General features: G+C 34.8%; 2 protein-coding genes across 4 annotated transcripts in view; one reads left to right on the forward strand and one right to left on the reverse strand.

Annotated features, from left to right (window-relative positions):
• The first annotated feature begins 1,442 nt into the window (after positions 1-1,442).
• On the forward strand, positions 1,443-16,176 carry SKP1 (S-phase kinase associated protein 1). 2 transcript variants are annotated; one of them, XM_074290931.1, is made up of 6 exons: positions 1,443-1,648; positions 5,618-5,714; positions 9,290-9,363; positions 12,370-12,513; positions 12,947-13,087; positions 15,211-16,176. In XM_074290931.1, exons 2-6 carry the CDS (start codon positions 5,618-5,620, stop codon positions 15,244-15,246), a joined length of 492 nt encoding a protein of 163 aa, XP_074147032.1. In that variant the 5' UTR covers positions 1,443-1,648; the 3' UTR covers positions 15,247-16,176. The 2 variants fall into 2 exon arrangements, with proteins under 2 accessions (XP_074147032.1, XP_074147033.1); XM_074290932.1 differs by lacking the exon at positions 1,443-1,648 and adding an exon at positions 4,720-4,803.
• TCF7 (transcription factor 7) overlaps positions 15,649-23,274 on the reverse strand; it is a 126,173-nt gene continuing 118,547 nt past the window's right edge. For both annotated transcript variants that reach the window (XM_074290925.1, XM_074290928.1), the window contains one exon: positions 15,649-21,318. In XM_074290925.1, the coding sequence (XP_074147026.1) occupies positions 21,194-21,318 (125 nt within the window). In that variant the 3' untranslated portion in view covers positions 15,649-21,193. The remainder of the gene's footprint in view (positions 21,319-23,274) is intronic.

Here is a 23,274-nt window from a genome sequence, read left to right on the forward strand (position 1 = left end):
TTATCCTAGAAGCTGAGTGTTTATGAGTGTTTATCCAACACTGTTATATCACCATGATCATTGTGTCTTGTGAATCTAACCTGAATGGTTTTGAAGATCATTCCTTTATAGTACAGTTTTAGGTCTGGTACAACTAGGTCACCTTCATTTGCATTTTATTTTCATTAATTTGTGGACAGCTTTTTAAAGAGTTTGACTCTTTACCGGCAGAAGAGATGTAGGACTATGGCACAGAAGATCAAGCGATGATTTTTTTAGGGTAGGAGACATAGGCTGAAGGAAATGAACCACTAGAGAGGGAGACATTGAAGACTGGATTCACTTTTGAGAAGTAAATATTCTGTCTCTGTGTTCTTGGTCTAGGAATCCGCTGGTGGGAGATGAAAAGGGTCAGTTGTGTAAGGAATATAGCACAAGGCAAATTCGGCTAATCACCTTGAATGGATGAAGGTTAGAATAAAGCTGGAAAGGTGGTTTGGAGCCAGGTTGTAAAAAGCTTAACTGTGAAACAGATTTGTCTATGATACTAGTTAAAGTAACAGCTGCTGCCGTTTGTTAAAGAAGAGAAATGACCTGGTTATCTGCTCTTGAAGAAAATCACTTTGACAACTATGCGGAAGGCAGATAGGTGAGGATTTGAGGTATGACTGTCTACTGGATAGTTCAGGCAAGAAGTGAAGGGCCAAAATGGGGAGAGTGGGGAGCGTGTCGAGGAAGGTAGGATGGGAGAAAATATAATTGACAAAACTTGGCAACTGACTGGATATGTAATAAAAAGGATAAGCTGATAACAAAGGTGTTGCAAACTTGGGTGAACAGAAGGGTGGTGGCCCTGCAAACCTGGCTGACTGGAAAGACCTCGGAAGAAAAAAGGGTGGTCTAGAAGAACTTTGGGGGAAGGGGGGGAAGAGAGAAAAATCCTTACAGGTAAGGAGTTCAGACCCTCTCATTTTACGGATGAGGAAACTGAGACCCTGGGAGTAACTTGTTCACATTCACATAGGACGGAACAAAAATGTGTATTCAAGCACTAAATTCTAAAAACATTTGCATCACAGCTTCCTTCTAATCTTCCAAATAATTAAATTCCTTAAAATTAAACGACCTGCAGCTCTGTTCTTCACTGGGTCAATCACTGAGTATAAAATAGTGCCTCTAATTATTTTCTCATCAACACACACTAGATACACGCCACAAATTTCGCAAGATCTGGAGCATTCTGCTTAAGACAGCCTCTGCCTGAAGGACCCTTACCCCAGGCTCAGGAGCTTCAACAGACACTCCGGCCTGAGACTCCAAGCCGTCCCACTCTGAAGAAAGGTGGGAATGAATAAATAACGTCTCCGGGACGTTAGAGAGAAGGACGCTAGACAAAGCGCCTTCCTCTCTTGTGGGTGTTTGTTTGTTCGTCATTCAGGCAATGTCCTGGGACGTCTCACTATGCTCTGTGACGTCATCAGGCCCGGGGTCCTTGGCACCACTCGTTTCTCCCTCCTTATAAAGGCCGCTGCCACTGGCACTGCTTCTGTAGTGGTCTTGGTGCTCCGCGCTGCCTTGGGGCCTTTCCTCCCTCGTCGCCTGCCCCTTAGCCCACCGGCCTTCTCGGCTCCGCCAGCTAGCCCGCCGGGGTCCCCGGGGATCCGGAACCGTAAGTGGCCTTGGCGCTTAGGGAAGGCAGGGTGGAGGAGGAGCGGCTGGGCGGCGTCCCGGTTGCTGCTGTGTGGCGATGGCCTAGGCCTCGCCTGCTCCCTTCGGAGCTCGGAAAGCCCCGCATCCCCTGCCCATCCTATGTTTACGGCTCTCCGAGGAGGCGCGGGCCCGACTTTGTTTCCCTCCCTTACTATAGGCCGCTCGAGCTCCGACGTTAGCTACACACGCCACAGGCCTGCCTGCTGAAGGCGCCTTGACTTGGTTTGCCTGTATACCTGTTCCCGGGCTCCCTTGAGGCCCGCTCGCAGTCCGCGGCCCTATCACGGCTTTCCGAGGGTCCACCTTCCTCCCTGTCCTCTTCCGTGGGAACCTAAGCTGGTACTCAGCTTTACAAGCGTGCGACCCTCCCCCCCTCCTCCTGGGTGCGTCTACACCCCCCCCCCCCCCCTTTATGCTGAGTCTGAGCTAGTTCTCTTTCTTGTCTATGATGCGGCCCCGACTGTGCCCCTTCCTATAAGTATAAACCTTCTTTTCCCCTCTCAAGGAGAGGACTATTTAGCTGATCATCATCTTGTACTCTATTGTGGGAAGTGGCAGCTGAGCAATCCAGCCCGTGTAAGAGAAGGAGGTGGTTTTTTTTTTTTGGGGGGGGGGAGAGGGATAATAGAGGATACTCATTTCTGTTAAAGCTTTTGATTTTCTCATTAACCTGCTGTGGAGGAGAAGGATTTATTTATTTAACTTTTTCCTTTCGAAAAATATTCACGTTGGTAGCGTAGGAGCATCCTGGATTTTGAAAACATTAATTTAATTTGTTTGCTTTTGCTGCAAAAACTAGGTAATGCAATATGACTGCGCGATCTCGTTCTCGAGAACTGCTTCTCCGAGCTAGCTCTTACGTGGTTGGTGACAGAGTTTGTCGTTTTCTTAGGCGTTTTTTAGCTTCTGGAACTTTGCTTTCGATCACCTTGTTACTTGGCAATGAGGCAACAACTGCAAGAGAGCCCGTGGGTGGTGGGAGTGAGGGGAGGGGGGTGAATTGTGGGCATTGGCTGTCTCAAGGCAGCATAGCTTTTGCCAAGTTTAGTTGATGGACCGTAGAGTTCCTTTAGAATAGAGTAGGAAGGAACTCTGCAGTGCATCTAAGCTGATTAAGCATGAAAAACTTATGCTTTCGTGATCTGTCTGATGATAAATTGTCATTGAAAGACATGGTAAATAAGCTAGTGGAAAATGTTCTGTTATTCGATTAGAATTTCATGACAAGTGAAAACTTAAAAAAAAAAAAAACAAAACCTTTTCCAATAGTCAAAAGTTTTTCTTTTTAATGAAGCTTATGAACAGGAGTGGCCTAAATTTTGCAGAGTTGAGTTCCATTTTGCAATTGAAATTGCAAGTGTTAGAAATATTAAGATCTTGGAACATCTCCTTAATCTTGGTAATGGAATGCATTAATTAACCTGTTTAATCAGGAAAGGAATAAATAAAACATAATATTTATAAAATATAGTAGTTTGTGGTTGTTAACATTAGGTGGCAAGTTTTCAGAGCAGAGCATTCATATGTTCTGAAAAATAGGGTTTTTTTTGTTGGGTGGGGGTATGTGCAATTTGGAGATCTTCGTTTAACTACTAAATTGCTTTGAATTCTAGATTAAACATATTCTTTCAGTTTATTTTAAGATCTTATAGATCCCAGAAACCAAATATGTTTGAAATTTATGACAAAGCAAATTTTGCTAATGATTCAACATGAGAACTTACATGTCAGACTTATTGTGCATAGTCCATGACATTTTGAGCTAAATTCTTTATGTCACTTATATATGCAAAACTATTATCTTACCTAGATTTTGACTCCCTTTGGGGCAGGCAGTTTTTCTGAAATAGCCTTGTTTATTAAGCCAAATGTCTGTTGTCTTGGGTATGGAGTCTATGTAATCTTGAAGTTGTTGGTATTTGTAAATCATCTGCAGTGAAACTGGGCTTGCTTCCATTGGGCAGGGCTGGTTGCAGTCAATTTGGTATACAACACTCCTTGATATGAAGATAAGAGACAGCTTTTCTAAATTGAATTGATGTCTTCAAATATTTACTTTTAAGACCAAGAAAAAACTCTCAAAAAGTCTTTTTTCTATGTAAATAATATTATGTGTTACTGTCTGCCTGTTGCTTAAATTTTTTTTTTTTTTAATCACTGCATTAACATTGTAGAGGAACTGGGTCATCCATTCCCATCTTTCATTTACAACTCCAGCATTCATTTTTAGAGCTTACTTTACCCCAGTTTCAACAGCTATAAATTTTTTTTTCCAATTGTAAGATGTGTACAGTGCATTTAATAAGGTCTTTAATATACATTTTTATAATAGCTTTTTTCAAAATACATGCAAAGATAACTTTCATTATTCACCCTTGCAAATCCTTGCATTCCAAATTTTTCTCTCTCCTCTTCCCTCTTAGACAACAAGTAGTTCAATAGAGGTTAAACATGTGCAATTTTTCTAAACAAACATTCCACATTTATCATGCTGCACAAGAAAGATCAGTTCAAAAGTGGAAAAAATGAGAAAAATACAAGCAAACAATCAACAACAACAAAAAGGTGAAAATACTATTGTGAATCCACTACAATATACATTTTAAATTTTGTGCACAGGTCATTTTCATTTAGTTCAAAGCTTCACATATGCTTAAACTTTTTTTTTTTTTTTTTTTCTAATTTAAAGCTAGAATCTTTTTCAGAGAATGAATCCCAGAATAAATTTTGGATACGAATCTTGTGTAAGAGTAGGCAGAACCAAAACATACACACTAATGTAAATTAACACTAAAATTCATTTGAGATTAATTCCGAGAGGCATCTTGCGCACAAGGAATATGCAGCAGTTAAGCCAGTATAAATGAATGTAGGGTTCATAGAAGGATTTAACTGGAAAGTAGGAAAGGATCAGGTGTTTTAGATATTAAACTGAGTTAACTAAATTTTAGAGGTTGGTTTGAGGAGAGGCAGGGGTAGTTGGTATAGTCAAACCTAAAATTAGCTGTTTCCCTTTGCTTTTAAGGGAAGGAGTTGCAACTGTTGGAGGAGGAATGTATTTTTGGGAAACAAAACAAAATAAAGAGTTCTAGTAATGCTCATACATTTACCAAGGTATGCACAAAGAGCATGTGTACATGTGTGTATTTTTGTGTATCACAAAGCCAGCATTCTTGACTCTTAATTTATAGAGTAAAATTTTAAAGTGATGATTTTGCTCAAGGACCAAGTGTTTCTCTGAAGTAATAATGTCATAAGCAAAAATTCTTTGCTTACATACCCCATACTTGACTACCATTTGGGTGGGGGAGGGTCTTTGATAACCAACTTGTTCTGTGGAGCTAACTAAAAGTTCTTTGGAAATAAGGTTACTTAAAAATTCTCAGTGATCTCAAATACCTGAATTTCTCATATGAAAAAACTGTACCTGCTTGCTAAAATTGCCGTTTTGTTAAAGCAAATCTGTATTTTTAAAGTATAAAGTTAAAGCAAGTTAAAGTTAAAGGTGAAATTTAAACTCCTACAAAACTATCATCCTCATTTTGTACCCTTAGCTTCTTCATTCAGATGTGTGGTAGTACTGCATTAGGACATATGTTAAATGAATAAATAATCTATTTTCATTGATAGCACTCTGGGAATTTTTTCCACTGATGTGGTTAGGTATGGTAATCTGGTGGTTAGTAGAGATTCAAAAAGCATCTTGAAAAGAGCATATTCATAGATATTCAGTTCACTAAGAAGAGTTGTCTTCAGGTTGACATGCTACCTAATTAGAAATGGTTTATAAATGTGTTTTTTTGTTGAGCCTAATATCTTAGGAGCCTAAGAATTGTCTTAAAATGAATTTTAAGATGGGTGGTGATAGTAATAGTAATCCTATGCTCTGGAATTTTTCTCACCATTATGAATAATTTATGTGTTTTAGATGCCTTCAATTAAGTTGCAGAGCTCTGATGGAGAGATATTTGAAGTTGATGTTGAAATTGCAAAACAGTCTGTAACTATCAAGACCATGTTGGAAGGTAAGACATATTTGTACTTTTCCATCCTGAAGTTGGATGGAGAAGACAATATTAGCAGAAAGAAAAGTGATAATCAGAATATTGAATTGAGTGTCTGTAGTCTGTGTTCATATCCTGTCTGTGACACTATCTTTATTACCATTGATAAGTCACTTCTCTTGTCTATAAAACAGAAATTAGACAAATTTTGTGCTTGGTGTCAGCTTTATTTAGACTTCTATGAAATATCAAAGAGGAGAGTTTTTAAGAATCAGTTATATAATGAGAAACACCAATTATAATTTAAAAGTGTTTTAAAGCACCTTTTAGGTATTAGAATGGAAATGCAGGGGATTAAAAAGAGTGGAAGTGAAACTTTCCTATGATAGTTTACAACCTATGATGCAGAAAAATGTCAGGGTTATGAGGGGGATATAAGGGGAAGAGAGTAAGTAGGCTGGCAAGTAAGTAAAAGCCTGGTTTGAGTTGAGCTTTTAAAAGAAAATCGGGATATTAGGAGTCAAGAATTAAACTAGTAAAAGAGTGCCTTTCAAGGTTTGCCTTTCAAGAAAATACATAAAAATTAAAAGGGTGTAGTAATGCCTAATTTTTTAGAAATAGGGTTTTTTGTATTAAACTTAATTAAGTTCTGAATTCTTGGAAGGATTGATAAAAGCTAATATAAATTAAATTGTCTTATAATGACATTGTCACTCGGTATCATATTTTAATTAGCAATTTGGGAAGAAAAATTATCTTTAAAATTCAAGAAACGGGTTACTAACCAGTTTCTAGTAGGAAGTGAACTCACTTTTTAAAATTAATCCCTTAATATTCTTTTTTTCCTCTCTTCATCCCAAATCCTCATTTGAATCTGGCAACTGCAGAGTGTTTTTCCAGTTATATATGATTATTCTCCCTTGTTATATTATGGTTATACAGATTCCCCCCTCCCCCCCTTAAGAAACTCTTGGGAACCTTTGAATTGCCCATCATAATATTTCTTTGTTCTGCTGTGCCTTGGACACTTTAACATATGCAAAAACAATAATTAATTTTGAGTATTGTAATTAATTTAGTAGTATGATGTCAATGTTTAATTTTTTGCTGTAGTGTGAAAAGTCAGCAAATTAGTTATGTAAAGGTGGGCTTCATTGGGTTTTAGGAGAAGAATAAACAAATACTTTAAAATTTGTTTGTTGCCTGAATGGTTGCTTTGGTAGAGAATAAAAGCATGCCTTGGTTTCATCTTAGTCATTGTGTGGAACACTTTAATAAAGTCTGTTGTATGCTGCTCTGGCATAGCTTTTGCCAATGTAAAAGAATATCTTTTTAAACTTCTTTTTCTTTGGCATCCAGTTACTGAAGTGAATGAACCAATTTAGTCAGAACTTAGCAACAATCAGGTTGTTCTGTTCTCTTGACAGAATTCTTTAAGAATTAGAGATGACTTGTTTTATCTTAGTTTTATATTAATGAATTAGGTGGAATTTAGATGATTGCCATTCTGTGAAATTAAAGATTTATTATTTTTTTTCCTTAGTCAGACTTTGTACTTAATCACACTGATTATGGGTTTTATATAACTTAGAAAATGGAATCACTTAGAACAATCAGAGAAAATCTTGGCATATGTATTTGGAGTGATCAAATTCATTTTTAGGGTGTGATAACTAAGAGTATTCAGGTAACTTTAAAGTTCTTGAAATTAAATAGCTTAAAAGAACTATTCTGTCACTTGAGGTTTTTTTTTTTCTTTTTTTTTTAAAGCACTGTAGTTTCAAAGCACTAATTTTGGACAATGCAAATTCTTGAATTTCAACATTAAAACAGTAATTCTGCACCAGTGTAAGTCCCTGAGTAAATAAATACCAGTTTATAAATATACTGTCAAAAAAAGTGGTTTTAAAAAAACAAACAAAAAAAAAGTTTTAAAACAGGTGGCTCTTTGTTGATGTTCATCATGTATTTGGTTTGTTTTCTGATCTAAAAGGAGTTTATTGCTTATCTCATCCTTTTAGTTTTTGTTGCATAAAGAGCTTTAAAAACTCTTTTATGACCTTTCTATGAACATAAAAAGGAACGAAACTTTTTAAAATTCAGAATTAATTGAGAATTCTGACATCATAGTTTATTACTTCTAATTTGGGTACTACTGCTTCTGGGAATATATGCTAAGTATAACCAGAGTTTTTGTGTTCAAGTAAGAAAACTAACTGGTTGGTTTTTGTAAGAATTTGTTGTAGAACATCTTATATATAAAAGTTGTCCTTTTTTTTTTTTTTTTTTTTTTTTTTTTTTTTTAACAGCACATTTCTCATTTTTATTTCAACATTCAAGATATTCACAGATAGAGGATTATATTCTGGACATCTGACTGGCAGACAGTACTAAAGCATTACAGACATTCCACAATGGTTGACAAACTGATTTTAGTTACCAGAATTATACATATGTATAATTGTGACTTTTTACCCCCTAGAGATAGCATTCTCATCAAATTTTATCCAAATAATTTTTGGGTTTTGAGTGTTCTACTGGCCTCATTTCCATTAGAAGAAATACTTGAGAAGGGAATACATGATGGTACAGGCATATACACAAAATGGATTTACATTTTCCATTGATTTCTCCCCTGTTGGCATTTAACAGATATAAATCATTTTGTACATATCAGTAACAAACTATTAGACCAGTGTGAATCATTAATGATACCATGTAATATATTCAACCAGCTTATATATGTAGTAAATTAGTGGACTAAAAATATTTTATTCAAAGACTTTATTCTGCATCACTAAATTCTAAATGTGGTTTATGAATTATCAATCTACCACACTAATCTATTCAAATCTTTTTTTTTTTTCTTTTGAACTTTGAATTTTATTAGTATTGGTGATAACTTTAATTTTTATGGGTTCTGTACCAAATCTTAAACTATCAAAGCGCAACTATCAAAGATCTATAATACTGCCTAAAAACTAACTAAAACTGACAATGCATTAAGTTACTTGCAGTAAATTAAGTCAGCAAATTAGTTATATAAGGTAGTTATGTTTTCAGTTTTTTGGAATTATTCTAGATTGCATGGAACACTACCGAAAATTGCTTACAATTTTATATACTACTTACATTTTGGAATAAGGTTACGATATTTCTATCCTTTATCGTTCAAGATAATTTTCTTCTAATTTTTCTAAATATCCTTTTATATAAATACTCCCTTTAAGGCTTACAAAGCTTACAAAGCACTTTCCTCACAACTAGACGTGAGCTATTAGCGTCCCCATTTTACAAATGAGAAAACTGATATACAAAGTGGTGACATGTCCACGATTAGTGTTAGAGGTCAAAATAGAGTCCAGATTATAGAATCATAAATTTAGATTTCAATAAGGCCTGGATCAACCCCCTCATTTTACAAATGAGAAAGGGATGGACTTTTAAAATGGAAAAATACTCCTGAATCCAAAACTTTGTTTTTCTTAGTTATAAAAGAGTCACATTAGTTAGTGTTTTGGACATTACAGTTGCTTCTATAAATCTCAAAGAGCTTAAGTTTTGGAAAAAACGGAATTTTTATTTATTTTTTTTAGATCTGGGAATGGATGATGAAGGGGATGATGATCCAGTTCCTCTACCAAATGTTAATGCAGCAATATTAAAAAAGGTAAAGCCTATTAATTATTCCAAGTAAACTATAATAAGTAAGTTTCTGGTCCTTAAAAACAGCATGATAGGGGTTTGGAGCCAGAAATTTATTCAACTCTACCACCTACTATTTGTATAACTTTGGGAACATTGTTTTATCTTTTGACAACTTTACTTTTTTCATTTGATATGAAGAATTATAAACTAATATCCTTTGAGGTCTGTTCCTTTCTTGAAATTATTTTCTGTTGCATTTTCTTATATAAAGTGTGTTTTTATACTTTATACTAAGTGTGTCTGTTCCCAAAACACAAATACTATGAAGTTCTTTGAGGGCAAGAGATAGTTTTGTCTTATCCCTAAATGCTTAATTAACAAAAAAAAAAAAAAAAAAAAAATTGTATTTCTAAAGGATTGTATTATCTTTAGAACACTCCTTCTGTTAAATCAGATCACAACCCCTTTCCTCTTCCATGAATTGTCATCCTGTATAAATTTTTGTCAAAGTTTGAACTGCAAAGGATCTGTCCAGTTTCGTTTGCTAAAGGCCTTCTGTTCTTTTAATACTTTGACATGGTTCGTTTCCATTCTGACAATAATAGTTTCAAAATATGAATTTGTCATAACACAGGACAGTGTGTGCATTCATTTGTGTGTGTGTGTGTATAAAATATATATATATATATGTAAAATCTCAAACTAGCTAGATTTTTGATAGGGGGAAATTTTATTTTAAAAGGATTTTTGCCAAGAACAAAGTCTTCTGGGAAATAATGACTTGCTTTGGATATATGTATTAACTGCTGACATCAAAATGACTGGTCTTGGAGTTTTAATAACAGATTGTGGGAATTCCAGTTGTTGGGAAAAGATCTTACATTGTGAAAGTAGAATGGTACTAAAGAGGTTTAGCCTCTGTACTAGCTAGCTACTTTACAATAATAAAGATAAGTGCTTAGTCTGTGTCAGAAATGTGGTAGGCACTGTACACTATGGATACAGTAAATAAAAACAATTCCTAGCTAGGAGCTTACAAGATGGGGTTGAGGGAAAAAGGAGTATGTGTGTACACAAAGAAAAAAATACAGACTAGTTTGAGTAAATTTTTTTGGCTGTAATTATAAGTAGCTAACTTTAGTAAACAGTTGAAATCAGAAAAGGTTTTATATAGATGATGGTGCTTAAGCTGTATCTTGAAGATAGCGATTTTTTGTGACAGGCAAGGAGAGGGGAATATATTACAGGCAATGGAGATGGGCCAATACAAAGGTACTGAATGGGAAATGGAATAAGAAAAAAGGCCTGGGGCAGCTAGGTGGCACAGTGGATAGAACACCAGCCTTGAATTTAGGAGGACCAAAGTTCAAATCTGGTCTCAGACATTTAACACACTTCCTAGCTGTGTGACCCTGGGCAAGTCACTTAACCCCAGCCTCAAAAAAAAAGAAAAAGAAAAAAGGCCAGTTTGGATGGATCACAGTGCAGGAAGAGAAGTGGTACTAGTGTGTTAGAAATATTATTTCCATTGATCCTCACAACCGTCCTGGGAAGAGAGAGTGCTATTATTCCCATTTTATAGCTAAGAAAACTTTGAGGGAAGACCTAAAATTTAAGTGACTTGCCCTCAGGGCCACACAGTTTTAAGTGCAAGGCATAGTGCTCTATATCCACTGTGCTCCCTATGGGAATATGTATATTCAATGAGCACAGAAATATGGTTGGGGCTAATTGAAGGAATTTGTGCAAGAAGATTTATTGGTTAGGAAAATCTCTTTTGGCAGCCCTAGTATGGAGGGGGGAGGGGATAGATGGAGTTAGGAAGATATCTCAGGAGACCCAAGTTTAAGAAATTATTGCTGTAATATCTAGGTGATTATAATTAATGTGAAATAGGACTTTGTAGGCCTTTTCTCTGTGGAAATGGATGAGATCAGAGATATGAAGGTAGAAATCATAGGCAAATTTTGGTAACTGATTTGGATCTGTGGAGTAAAAGGGAGAGTAAAAAGTGGAATCGTACTGAAGAAACAAATCTTGGGAGACTGGAAGATGTGATTTTCAAGAAAAATAGGGAGGAGTTATTTGGGAGCAAGGAAGATTAATTGTTTGACATGTTGAACTTGAAATGTCTTTTGAAACATACATATATGCTAAGATATCCTTTAAGCAATTAATAATTCAGATGATGACCTAGATCAAATGCAGCATTTGGATTGAAAGAAGGTTATCAGAGATACAATAATTATAAGAAATTATTGTTTTTAGTTGAGTGATGGAGGTTAGAAAACAGATTGGAAAGAATTGAGAAGTGAGATAGGCAGCTTTTTCCCCTAGGCTGAGGAAAGGGAGGAGGAAAGCTTCATAGCTTAACAGGCTCTTGGCCAAGAGTGAGAGTGGGGAGTGTGGTTTTGATGTGTAGACATATGGGGCTGAACGATATTGAAAACTTTTATTATTGTACAGCCAAAAAACTTGGTCAGAGTTGTTTTCTTAAAAAGTGATGTGATACTTGTGCAAGCCAATACATTTCTATCAGACTCATATTTTTCAACCTTTCTAAAGTGGTTGAACCTGTGGACTAGACTTAAGGTAAGTAGCCTAATGAGTCTCATAGGAGGGATTTTTCTCAGGTTCTTTTAAATTTCTTTTAAAACAGAAAATTTTCACACTTAACTTTGCATCAACACATGGCATTTTTCAGGTGAATAAGTTTTGTGGCAATTATACTTTGTGTAGGATTTGAGATTTTTATAAGATGACCCGGAAAATTTTTGTTAACAGTATTACAGTAGATTACAGTAAATTACAGATGGAAAATATGTCATTTATCTGGAAAGATTGTAACCTATTCCATTTTTGCTGGCATCATTGCTGCTTTAAATCTTCAATTAAGACAAGTTTGGTTCATTTTAATTTTGGAAAAATTGTCTTTTCAGTCATTACTATTAAATGAGCTCTTATTTGATAAGCGTTAAATTAAAAGCTGCTTTGTCTTGCCTCAAACTTTTTGTTCTTTTGTATTTAGGTAATCCAGTGGTGCACCCACCACAAGGATGATCCTCCTCCTCCTGAGGATGATGAGAACAAAGAGAAGCGAACAGATGATATTCCTGTTTGGGACCAAGAATTCCTGAAAGTTGACCAAGGAACCCTTTTTGAACTTATTCTGGTATGTGGGGTATTATGGGGGTTTGTATTACAAAAAATCATCGTGAGTCCAGGAATCTTTTAGATGGTTAAACTCACATTTATTAAACTTTTTTGGGGGTAAACTTTTAGTTTTCTTTGGTCAACACAATAACACTTAACACTAGACCTCATTTTAATTTCAAGTAAGTAAGTAGTTTGTTTAAAATGGGTTTAAAAGACTTAATGGGTTTTTAAAAAAATCATTATAGCTCCCTAATTTATTTTTCTTTTTCTGAAGTTAGCCCTAATTGGCTATTGACATTTCATTGTATCTTTAAGTTCTAGAAGACAATGTTTACAAATTGTAGTTTGATTATGAGGATTATATTTAAGAAAAAAATGTACAGGCTGGAAGACAAATGTTTAAAAATTGTAGTTTGATTTATATTTAAGGGAAAAAATGTCATTTACAGGCTGCAAACTACTTAGACATTAAAGGTTTGCTTGATGTCACATGCAAGACTGTTGCAAATATGATCAAGGGAAAAACTCCAGAAGAGATTCGCAAAACATTCAATATCAAGAATGACTTTACCGAAGAGGAAGAAGCCCAGGTATTTTATAGTTATTAAAAATAAAATAATCTAGTATTCTCAGGATGATAAAACATAATATGTATACTATCTCACCTTATGTGTATGTATGGCATGCTATCTATTCATCTCACATTATGTGAGAGACTTTATGGAAAATTATAAGTTGTATATATTGTTATATCAAATTATCATTTGTATAAGGCAAATCTTAGCATCATAGATTTAAAGCTGGAAGACTGGGGGGGGAGGGAGTCACATAGTATGACTTCATCTTAGCCTTGAGGAAACTGAGTTAACAGAGATAATGCTCAAGATCGTATTTTTAAGTGGAAGAGAGAGGTAGGATTTTAATCTGGACCATTGGATTTGCTTTTTCTACTGTCTTGCTCTTAAGGTAGAAGTGATATTTTATACCTATTTCAGATTCATAATTTATTAAGTAACTATTTTAAAATGCTATTGTGAATGCAAGAGAAATATAAAGCATTTGTAAACCTTGAAGCTTGAGCAATGTAATTTAAATCTGTTCTATGTTAGATTTTAGAAAATTGGCCATTGGCTTTTAATGTTTGTTATCTATCCTTCCTTCCATGATAAATTCATTTAAAAACTCATTGTCCCTAAACATCTTAAAGTTCTTAAACTTTTTGTGCCATAGATACCTTTGATAGTCTGAAGTCTACAGAGACCCCCTTCACAAAAGAATGATTTTAAAATGTATAAAATATGTAAAAATATAAAGGAAACATTTTAAAAAATTCATATGAAATATTCATTGCCAAGAGTAAAATTTATATCAAAAACATTATAAACAGTATAACTACAATTTTAAAAGACTTAATGAATTTTGAGCAACACAGTGCCTCCATAATTCCAGAGGAACAATGATGAATAATTGTACTTGAGGTTAGATGGATTAAATATGCCAAATGAAAATGGGCATCATTGGACATGTTGAATATGAAAATTTGTTTTGCTTGAATATGCATAATTTGTTACAAGAGTTTTGTTTTTTCAATGATAGAGAAGGGAGAGAAGAATAACTTGTTAAATGAATGCTAAATGTTAAATGAAAAGATAATTTAAAAAAATTTTTACAGTACCTTTGATCTATATGATGAGATAATTTTAAATAGTTATGTAATAATTTATCTTGGGGAAAAATAGACCTAACTCTTCTGGATTGGGTTAATATGGCATGGCTTAGTTGAGTTTCATAAACTTGTAGGATTTCTGAATATATTTTTCTGGCCATATTTAGTATATGCACATTATACTTTTTCAGACAGGATTTACAAATATTTGGTACTTCAAAATTTACTAGATTACTTTGTTTAGTTTTAATGGTTTTATTTATATATATATATATATATATGTATGTATGTCTATGTACATATATATGTGTGTATGTATATGTATATAACATGTAACAAAAAAAGCATTAAACAATTTGAATAGTCCATCCCATTTAAGTTAATTGAAAAGCTATTTTAAATATCTGTAGTCTTTTAAGTCACTAATGAAAAAACTAAATAGCATAACTTGTCCAAAATGCTATCTTTGTTAACTATCTAATGACTATTTTGCTTCTTAGATAAACTATATCTTAGGACTCATCACTATTTGACTCCTATTTAGTTTTCCATTCTTATTTCCTTTTTACTCTTCTGTAGCAGGGGAGAAAAGACTGTCCACAGAAAGGACTGTTGAGCCAGAAGCAAGTTTTTAAATCCTGGCCCCTTCAACCTAAAACCTCACTGCCATATATCCCAGTTTTTTCCAATCTATAATAAACACCATTCTATTTATTTATTTATTTATTCATTCATTCATTCATTCATTCATTCATTTATTTATTTATTTTTGCTGAGGCTATTGTGGTTAAGTGACTTGCCCCAGGACACACAGCTAGGAAGGTATTACGTTTTTGAGGACAAATTGAACTCAGGTCCTCCTAATTTCAGTACCACCTAGCTGCCCCTATATTAAACATCTTAAAAGTAAATGAGAAGGAATCATTACAAGCTTCTAGAAAAAATTGTTGAATAGTCAGGTTACTGGTGTCATGGTTTTTGTAGCTAATAGTATTCTTAAACCCTTATTTTTATAATTTTTTTTTTTTTTTTTTTTTTAAATTTTAGGTACGCAAAGAGAACCAATGGTGTGAAGAAAAGTGAAGTCTTGTGCCTGTTGACACTGTAACACTGTAAGGATCGTTCCAAATAACTAGTTGCACTGCTCTGTTTATAATTGTTAATATTAGACAAATGCAGCAGCAAATCCGTTGTATTAGCAGGATATCGATCGTTCCCATTGCATGTGTAGTGTTTTTTGAGTCCAGAGTCTAATCCTATGGCTGTTTTAACCAGTATAATCAAAAGTCTTTTTACTTTGGTCTGAATAAAACTGAAACTGTGGGTTCTGTATGGAAAGTGGCACTTTGGCTTTCCTTTTCTCATTTTGTAAAGCAGTTTGTCCAGTTATTGTCCAGCTTTAAAATTTAGTTTTCTTGCTATCTGACTTGCCCTTTAAGGAACTTTGGCATTGTAAATAAAACCACTTGCAAAAGTTTTCCACACTAGAATTAACAAAGTGTTATCTTTATTCATGAGCTTGAAACAGGCAGAAGGCTAACTGAGGTAAATGTTTTGAATGATTTTTCTTCATGGATGTTTTTTTCCAGTTCCTCAGAGTGAAAAAGTAGAGAACTACTGGTGTAGATTAAGACTAGTCCTGCAATATATATATATATAGCAAGCAGGCCTCCTTAAATTGGATGTGTCTGTATTGAATGCTGTCAAACTTGAGTATTTTTTGCTCACTGGGGAGGCCTAGTTACTAACCAGCAAGCAGCTTGTGGTTATTTGGCAGAAATGTGAACTAGATAAAGTTGTTAAGCTTTTCATAATTAAACAAGACACTTAACCCAGATGGTGTGGTCATCCTTTTATAATTAGTATTCCCTTTTGGGGGATGGGGGTGGGGTAGGGAGGGATTCTTCTCACTACTTGTTTGTGAAATGAGTTTAATTCAGTGTTTTAAAAACTGATACTCATTGCAAATGTTAAAAAAAAATAAATAAACTAATAAAAGGTGATTTCAATTAAGATATCTCTGATGGAGGATTTTAAAGTGGTGGTTCTCTAATCTTCTTATGTGTAAAAGGTTATGGGGTAATGGGTCCAGCAAGAAGTATACTTCCTCTGGGTAATGAGAACTACGAATGCCACCCACCTTCATGACATCTCCCTAGTTATAAGCCTCTTTTTATTCTCTCACTTTAATGGAGAGGTGCCCAAGGTAAGTATCTAGAGGTCTTTTTTCATATCAGCTTGGTGACGCTGATCACTTTTCTCCTACATAATAGCTAACAAATTGCTACTTTCTCTTTTCAGGACCCAGAACCTTCCTCCTCAAAGGTGGTTTTCCTTTTATCTCCTCATATTCGTATCTATTTCAGCCTCTCCCTTCCCTGGTAGTCTTTGAAATTCTCCCTTTGCCCTTTTATTGTTAATAGTTTTTTCATCCTTGATCTTTTCTCAAGTTTCTCCCATTTCCATGTTAATGGATACTAGGTGTTTTCTCAAAGATAGCACATCCTTTGACTCCCTTTTCCCAACCTCATGTAGCACATTATGCTAAGAGGCGGCAGCATAGCATTTATATGTTTCCATCCTCTCCTTGCTGCTGTCAGTAACTCAGCAACTTCTCTTTCTTTGATATAAGTATCAGATTATATCAGTCCATTTAGATTTTTATTGCTTATTAGTTTGCTGGGCTGATAACTTATTTTCCTCCACTTTTTGATGGATTCAGCCTCTGGTGGCTTTAGTTGTCTTCATTCCAACCCTTGCACTTTTCAATATTCATGTTGATTTGTGTTTGGCAGAATGACCCACTAGAATTCTTTCCATCTCTGCTCAACCCTGCAATACCTACTCCTCGTAGTACACAATCCCTAATTTACCTAGGTCTTTTTTTTATGTGTATAACTCCTAAAAAAATTTCTCCACAAGTGTAGAACTTTGTATTTATCATTACTAGAGTTTGATTAATCTTTCAATTCTATTTGGACTTAAATTTTTTTTTTTTTTTTTTTTTTATCCTGGATTTTATCATCCTACAAGTTTGATGAGCATGCCATTTATGCTTCAAGTCAGTGGTAAAAATATCAGAGGCTGCAAGCAAAGAATGATGTTTGAGCTGTTCCCTCAGAGATACCTCTTTCCAAACTTAACATTGATTTTTAATGTTATTAATGACACTGGGTTGGATTGGATGTGTGTCTCATAAGTAAAATATAACCTTTCCAGTCTCTTTAATCATATTACAACCATTGTAGTGTAACCTTAGTGTCTTAGTTGCTGTTCTTTGAACTTTATACTATTCCCCATTTCCCAAGCCTTTATACAGGCTAAATTCTCCCTTTTCATCTCTACTTAGTTTGTTTCCAAATTTAACTAAGTGGTGCCAGATCTTATAATGAAATCTTAACTGTCTTGGGCTATGTAAGAAATATATCAATTCTTTATCTGGGAGATGGGAGCTACAAAAGCCACCACCACCTTTTCCCCCAGTTACTGTAAAATTCTGTTTCTCTTCTCACACTTTTAATAAAGAGTGAACATACAGAGGTCAATATGCTGTCCTTCCTTACAAAAACTACTTTGAATTATTTTGTATATATTCTGTTTATGTTTGCATATATGTGTGTCATTCCTATTACAATGTAAGTTTTTTTGATTGATTGTAATGTAGCCTTCAGCATTTAGCATAGAGTTATGTATGTTAAGAGTGTAAATAAATGCTTGTTGATCCATTTTGGGAGAAAAAAACCCCTCAATTTTCATGGTTTCAAAAGTTTCAAAAAGATTTTTGATACAACCAAGCCCAATAGTTTGTGTTAGTAGCTTTCTTTTCTATAGGTTCACTAATAATCCTTTTAATGTTTTAGACTTTTTTCCAAAATTTGAGTCAGCAAATTTGTTAACATATAATTTGTAAACTGGGCTTTTTGTCCTTCTCCAGTCCTGTTGGGCATATCTTCTAGAACATCACCGAATGGTTTAATATATATTTTGGTCTGGATTAGGTGATTTGCCCATGCTTCATCTTCCCTTATTCTTTGTTTTATTTTTTTTTTCCCCCAAAATGACCAAAATTACTGATTACAGAGCTCTTGATCCAGGATATTAGAATGATATATTCACTTTTCTCTCCTCTGCATTATCCTAAGATTCTATCTTTGACTTTTTCTTCTTTATAACCCCTCCTTTATGTAGATAATTCAGATCTGAAACTTTATCTGTGTCCTCTTCTGAAAACATTTCCATTGCTGTTGATCATTTGCACTTTGTCACTTTTGTAGTCTGATAACTCTGTATAACATATCAAAACTCATCAGTTCCTTCTTTCCATCTTTCTTTACCATCCTTCCTAAAGATAGTTCTGTTGACTTTTTCCTTTTGCATTATTTAAAGTGAAATCTCAGAACTTGTCTAATTCTCTCATATCTTACATTCATTTAATTTCCAATTACTGTTCTCTTAAGAGCTCAAGCATTTATAATTCCTGTCTTAGATTATCACAGTTTCATTCTTAAGAGGTTGAAATTAAGGAAGATCTTAGTTGAAAGTGATGCCTTATCAGAAAGGCATTGAAAATTGGAAGAAAATTCCATTGAATTGGAACCAACTGTGCCTTTTTAAAGTGATGGAAGGAGATGCCTTTGGGTATGGGCTCTGGTAGATAGTCTGGACAGAAAGATTAGACTGAATAGGAAGTCAGTTGCTAAAGGAAGCCAAGGAAAGATTATTTTGGGTTAACTATAAGATAGGTGAGGTGATAGTGAAAGTAAGGAGCCTGCATCACTACTGTTCTGGTCTAGGTTATAGACAAGAAAAGGAGTTGTGATTTAAGTTAATACTGAGGGAACAGATAGAAAGCTAAGGAGAGGGGTTTCCTTTATACCTTCTCTAGATGGATACTACTTAAACAATTTAAAAGTCTAGTCAGTTTGCAAAGTTTGTTTTACTATAAGCATTTGCTTTCAAATTTCTCTTGAAGACATGATTAGCGCCATTGTATTACCAACTTCCATCTTAAACTTCCCTTTATTAATACTAGAATACAACATCTTTCTAGCATCTATTTTTAGGCAAGAACTGGGGGGAAAAAAAAGATGAAACAGTTGATTTTAAATTACATTTTTTCCTTCAGTGCACATTTCAGTCAAGCTGAGCTACTAGCTTATTTCCTATATTGACCTTCCATCTCCCATTTGTGTATAAGAATTCCATGTTTAGAATGCTTGTTTATGATGTTCATGATATCTTAATCATTCTTTAAGCTTTAACTGGGGTGTCTTTTTTTTGATGCTCTTGTTAATGTTATCTCCCTCCTCAGATGGCCTCATATTTAATTTATTGCACACAGTAAGTACTTAATAAATAACCTTTTGACCCATAGAGGGTTGATTTTTTTTTTTTTTTTTTGGTCTTTTATTCCTCATGGCTTATGTATTATGTACCATATAAGTAGATACCTAATACAGGGCAGAATATGATAAATTACAAACAGGTATAGAGAAAAGCACATATGTTTGATTCTTAGTACCCTTAGGAGGAAGGGTTCATGAAAGAGTATCTGTTGCAACCTTTTGAAAGGCTATTAATTTTGATCATCTTTATCAGAAATGAAAGCCAGAGCCAAAGGCACAACAGTAGGAAATCAAGCCTAGGGGGATACATATGGCAACAAGGAGCATTGTATGGGAGGATGTCCTCCCATATGGGAGGATGTCTATCATGGTTTTTCAAAAACAAGAAAATTAAGTTCTTCCTTATTATATATCATCTGTGGATTTATAGATATATTGTTTGAAACCATATGTATTCACTTATTTAAGAGCCATGGATTCCATAAATTCCTCTGCCTACTATGTATTTTTCAAGCTTTGGGCACCTTCCCTTTTCTAGTACTAAAATTTGTTAAGGAAGCTGTGTTCCCATTCTTTTTTTTTTTTTTTTTTTTTCCCCCTGAACATTTTTAGACTTTATGATTGATATCTGGAAAGGCCAAAAATCAATGCATTTTTGTAGCCTGTCTTCATAAAGATTGATCCTTTGTTCCCTTATGCTATTTTAACTTGCTAGTTTGAACTTTTTCCACTAAATTTCCATTTTCCTGAAAATTTCAGATCAGGTGGCAGCTAGGTGGTACACCAGCCCTGAAGTCAGGGGGATCTGAGTTCAAATTTGGCCTCAGACACTTTAATCCTTCCTCACTTAACTCCAATTGCCTGGGTGGGGAGTTCTTAGACATAGATAGTCCCAGAGATTTTCTGCAGGTAGTCTGAAGATTTTCACAGAGGTAGTGTGATGTCCAATTTGTTTCCACTCCTCTTTCCTACAGACTTTGGTTTTCCTGACTGATTACAGCTCATTGGGAAGTGATTTAAGATTACACATACCTTTCTTGAATCAAGGGTCCTTATCGTAAATTTGAACCCTGGGGATTTGCTTCTATCATGCTGAGATCATGTATTAAATTTATAGCTGTTTGGGAAGCTAGAAATAAAAGGTATTTACATATTATTTAGTCTAATTTTACAGGACAGAAAACTGAGGTCAAGAGGGGAGGTAATATTGCTCAGGAGGAGGTAATTAATTAGTAGAGCCTGTTTTCTCACTTTATTTAGTGACCATACCATTGGTTAAAATTAAAAATAATTCAAATTTAGATTGAGTGTTCTGTAGTATTTTGATGAATTGTTTTCTAGAAAGCTTACATTTCTTTGAAAAGCTCATGTAGTTCTTTTGTATAGTGTGGTTCTTATATTATACTACTAATGGAGCTGGACTAAGAACTGACTTAATCCATGGTGCTCTATACCATTTTACCATACCATAGTTAGATTTTGGGGGTGGGGTGGGAGAATCATGTTATATTTTAAGGTCCATGAAATAAATATGCCAAAGATGATGTTCTGCTATATGTTTAAGCTGCCTGCCTGATTCATGTCTCAGAAGATTAAAATTCTAATCCTGGTCTCACTAAGTAGTTTGTGTGAATAGACTGGGTTTTGATGTCTTCAGTATTTGCCTTCATCCAGAAAGATGCCAGTTAACTGAGAAGTACTGTGGTCCTCAGGGAGGAAAGATGCTGGGTAAGTGAGAATTGTGATGATTTCATAAGATCTACCTGTGAAGTTTCCAGTTCCAGTCTTTGGGTAAGTTGATAGTTGTCACCTGGTAAACAAAAAGGAATTGTACTTTCTGAAATCTAAGCACATAAAGCTTTCCTTTTTCCAGTTGCAAACGAGGTAAAGTTAGATTTTTGGCCTTCTACTGTGCAGTAAATATTAAATCCCCTTGCTCTGACACAATTTCCTTTCAAGCGTGCATCAGAAATAATTCTTGTTGCTTTTATCTCATTTTAGAATTTGCTTTTTTCAGTCTTCTCTAGGAGGGCTTGTAGATAGAATCATTTTCCTAACTAGATTTCTTTTTTGTCTAGTCATAGCTGAAGAGCCTCTCCAGGGGACATAGGTCCAATTCTAGGCTCCACTGCCAAAATGAAAAGGAGGTAGTAGAAGATTACAATCTGAGGCTTATCGCCACAAGTTGAAATATGAATTCTATGCTCAAGGAGCATTGAATAATTTGGCCTTTAGAAGATCCACCGTAGGAAGAAAAATAGGAAATCAGATTGCAAGTGCCACAAGAACAACTGGATTAAGACTCAAAGGAATTAATTTGAATTCATCAAGTTCTTTGATGAAGTGATTTTGCTTCCAAGCAAAAGTTTTCAAAATTTTATCAGTTGTGAAGACTCGGCTTCTTTATTATGCCCTTTCCAAATCTTTCCATCATTAATTTTGTGTAATGCATCTGCCACTTCCCCAAGTCAATCAACATTTGTTTATTACATATAAGTGTTTTAATAAGTTTTGAAAAGGCTTTTAAAAAATCAAATATTTAATATTTGATTCTGGGAGTAATGGGGAGAAACTACTGGGAAGTAAAGTTAAGGGAGTGACATGGTCAGACCTGGGCTTTTAGAAGATTACTTTGGTAGCCAACCAGAAAAGGTATTGAGAGAGGGAAAGGATTAGAGGACAGGAAGACCAATCAAAAGAAGGATATTGGTAATTATAGGAGATGAGAACATGGAATAGGTGGGTGCCTTTGTGAATAGAGGGAAGGAGGATATAAAGAACAGAAATAGGAACAAGATGACTGGGCAACAGACTGGGTACATGGGATGAGAGTGAGAAGAGATTTAGTCCAATTTCTCTCATTTTATAGAGAAGTAAAGCAAAATCCCCCAAAATGTGGCTTGCCTTAAGGTTGTTAAAGGAGCAGCTGAGTGGCACAGTGGATAGCTTGGAATCAGGAACTCATTTTCCCAAATTAAATCTGTGACTTTGTGTAAGTCACTTAACCCTGTTTGTCTTAGTTCTTCACATATAAAATAAGCTGGAGAAGGGAATGGCAAAAACACTAGTATCTCTGCCAAGAAAAAAAACTAATGAGATTATGGAGAATTGAACATCACTGAAATAACTGAACAAAAGCAAGGTTGGAAAGCTAGCTAATGACACAACTAGAACTATGGATTTCCTGGTTTCTACCAAGATGATGCTTTATATTTTACTTGTGTAGTTAGAGTGGAAGTTGTGATATGTGACCTCTGGCATCTTCAAAGCTATGTACGTCTGTGCTTTTATCTCCTTTTACTATTTTCCAATAGTAAATGATCCCCTCAGTTTTCTTCCCTTTTTGTGGTTTCTTCCTCCCTATATGTTGCTTAGATCTCTTAGATCCTCAAGTCTTAACCAACCCCTCAAACCACCATGCATTTTTCCTACTACTGCTCATGGCTAAGCTGAATTGTGCTTTTGTGTACAGTTGATCCCTTAGCAAGTGGCTTTTCTTCAAATTAGCATTTTACACTATTTTACCATTGGCTTTGTTCTTTAGCTTCTGTAACAATAAATCTGCCTTGCTTGTTCCTTCTTTCCTTTGCTAATTTCTTTTCTGATTCTTCTCTCTATATTTCCCAAGTATCTGTCCCCAACTTTTCTTTCCTGGCCCTCCTTTGCTTTGGTGATCTAATCAGTTACTATGGCCTTAACTTTTACCTTTCTATGGCTATAAAACTTAGATAAATCTTTAATATCTTTCATCTTAGATAAACCTTTA

This window comes from Sminthopsis crassicaudata, chromosome 2, assembly GCF_048593235.1.
Source record: "Sminthopsis crassicaudata isolate SCR6 chromosome 2, ASM4859323v1, whole genome shotgun sequence".
In the NCBI taxonomy this organism is placed as follows: Eukaryota; Metazoa; Chordata; class Mammalia; order Dasyuromorphia; family Dasyuridae; genus Sminthopsis; species Sminthopsis crassicaudata.

What these genes read in the sequence shown, in the direction of transcription:
- SKP1 (XM_074290931.1), top strand. Translation starts at nt 5,618, where the DNA reads ATGCCTTCAATTAAGTTGCAGAGCTCTGATGGAGAGATATTTGAAGTT. An exon ending in TATCAAGACCATGTTGGAAG is followed by an intron (nt 5,715 to 9,289) that starts GTAAGACATATT and finishes TATTTTTTTTAG; the next exon opens with ATCTGGGAATGGATGATGAA. An exon ending in ATGCAGCAATATTAAAAAAG is followed by an intron (nt 9,364 to 12,369) that starts GTAAAGCCTATT and finishes TTTTGTATTTAG; the next exon opens with GTAATCCAGTGGTGCACCCA.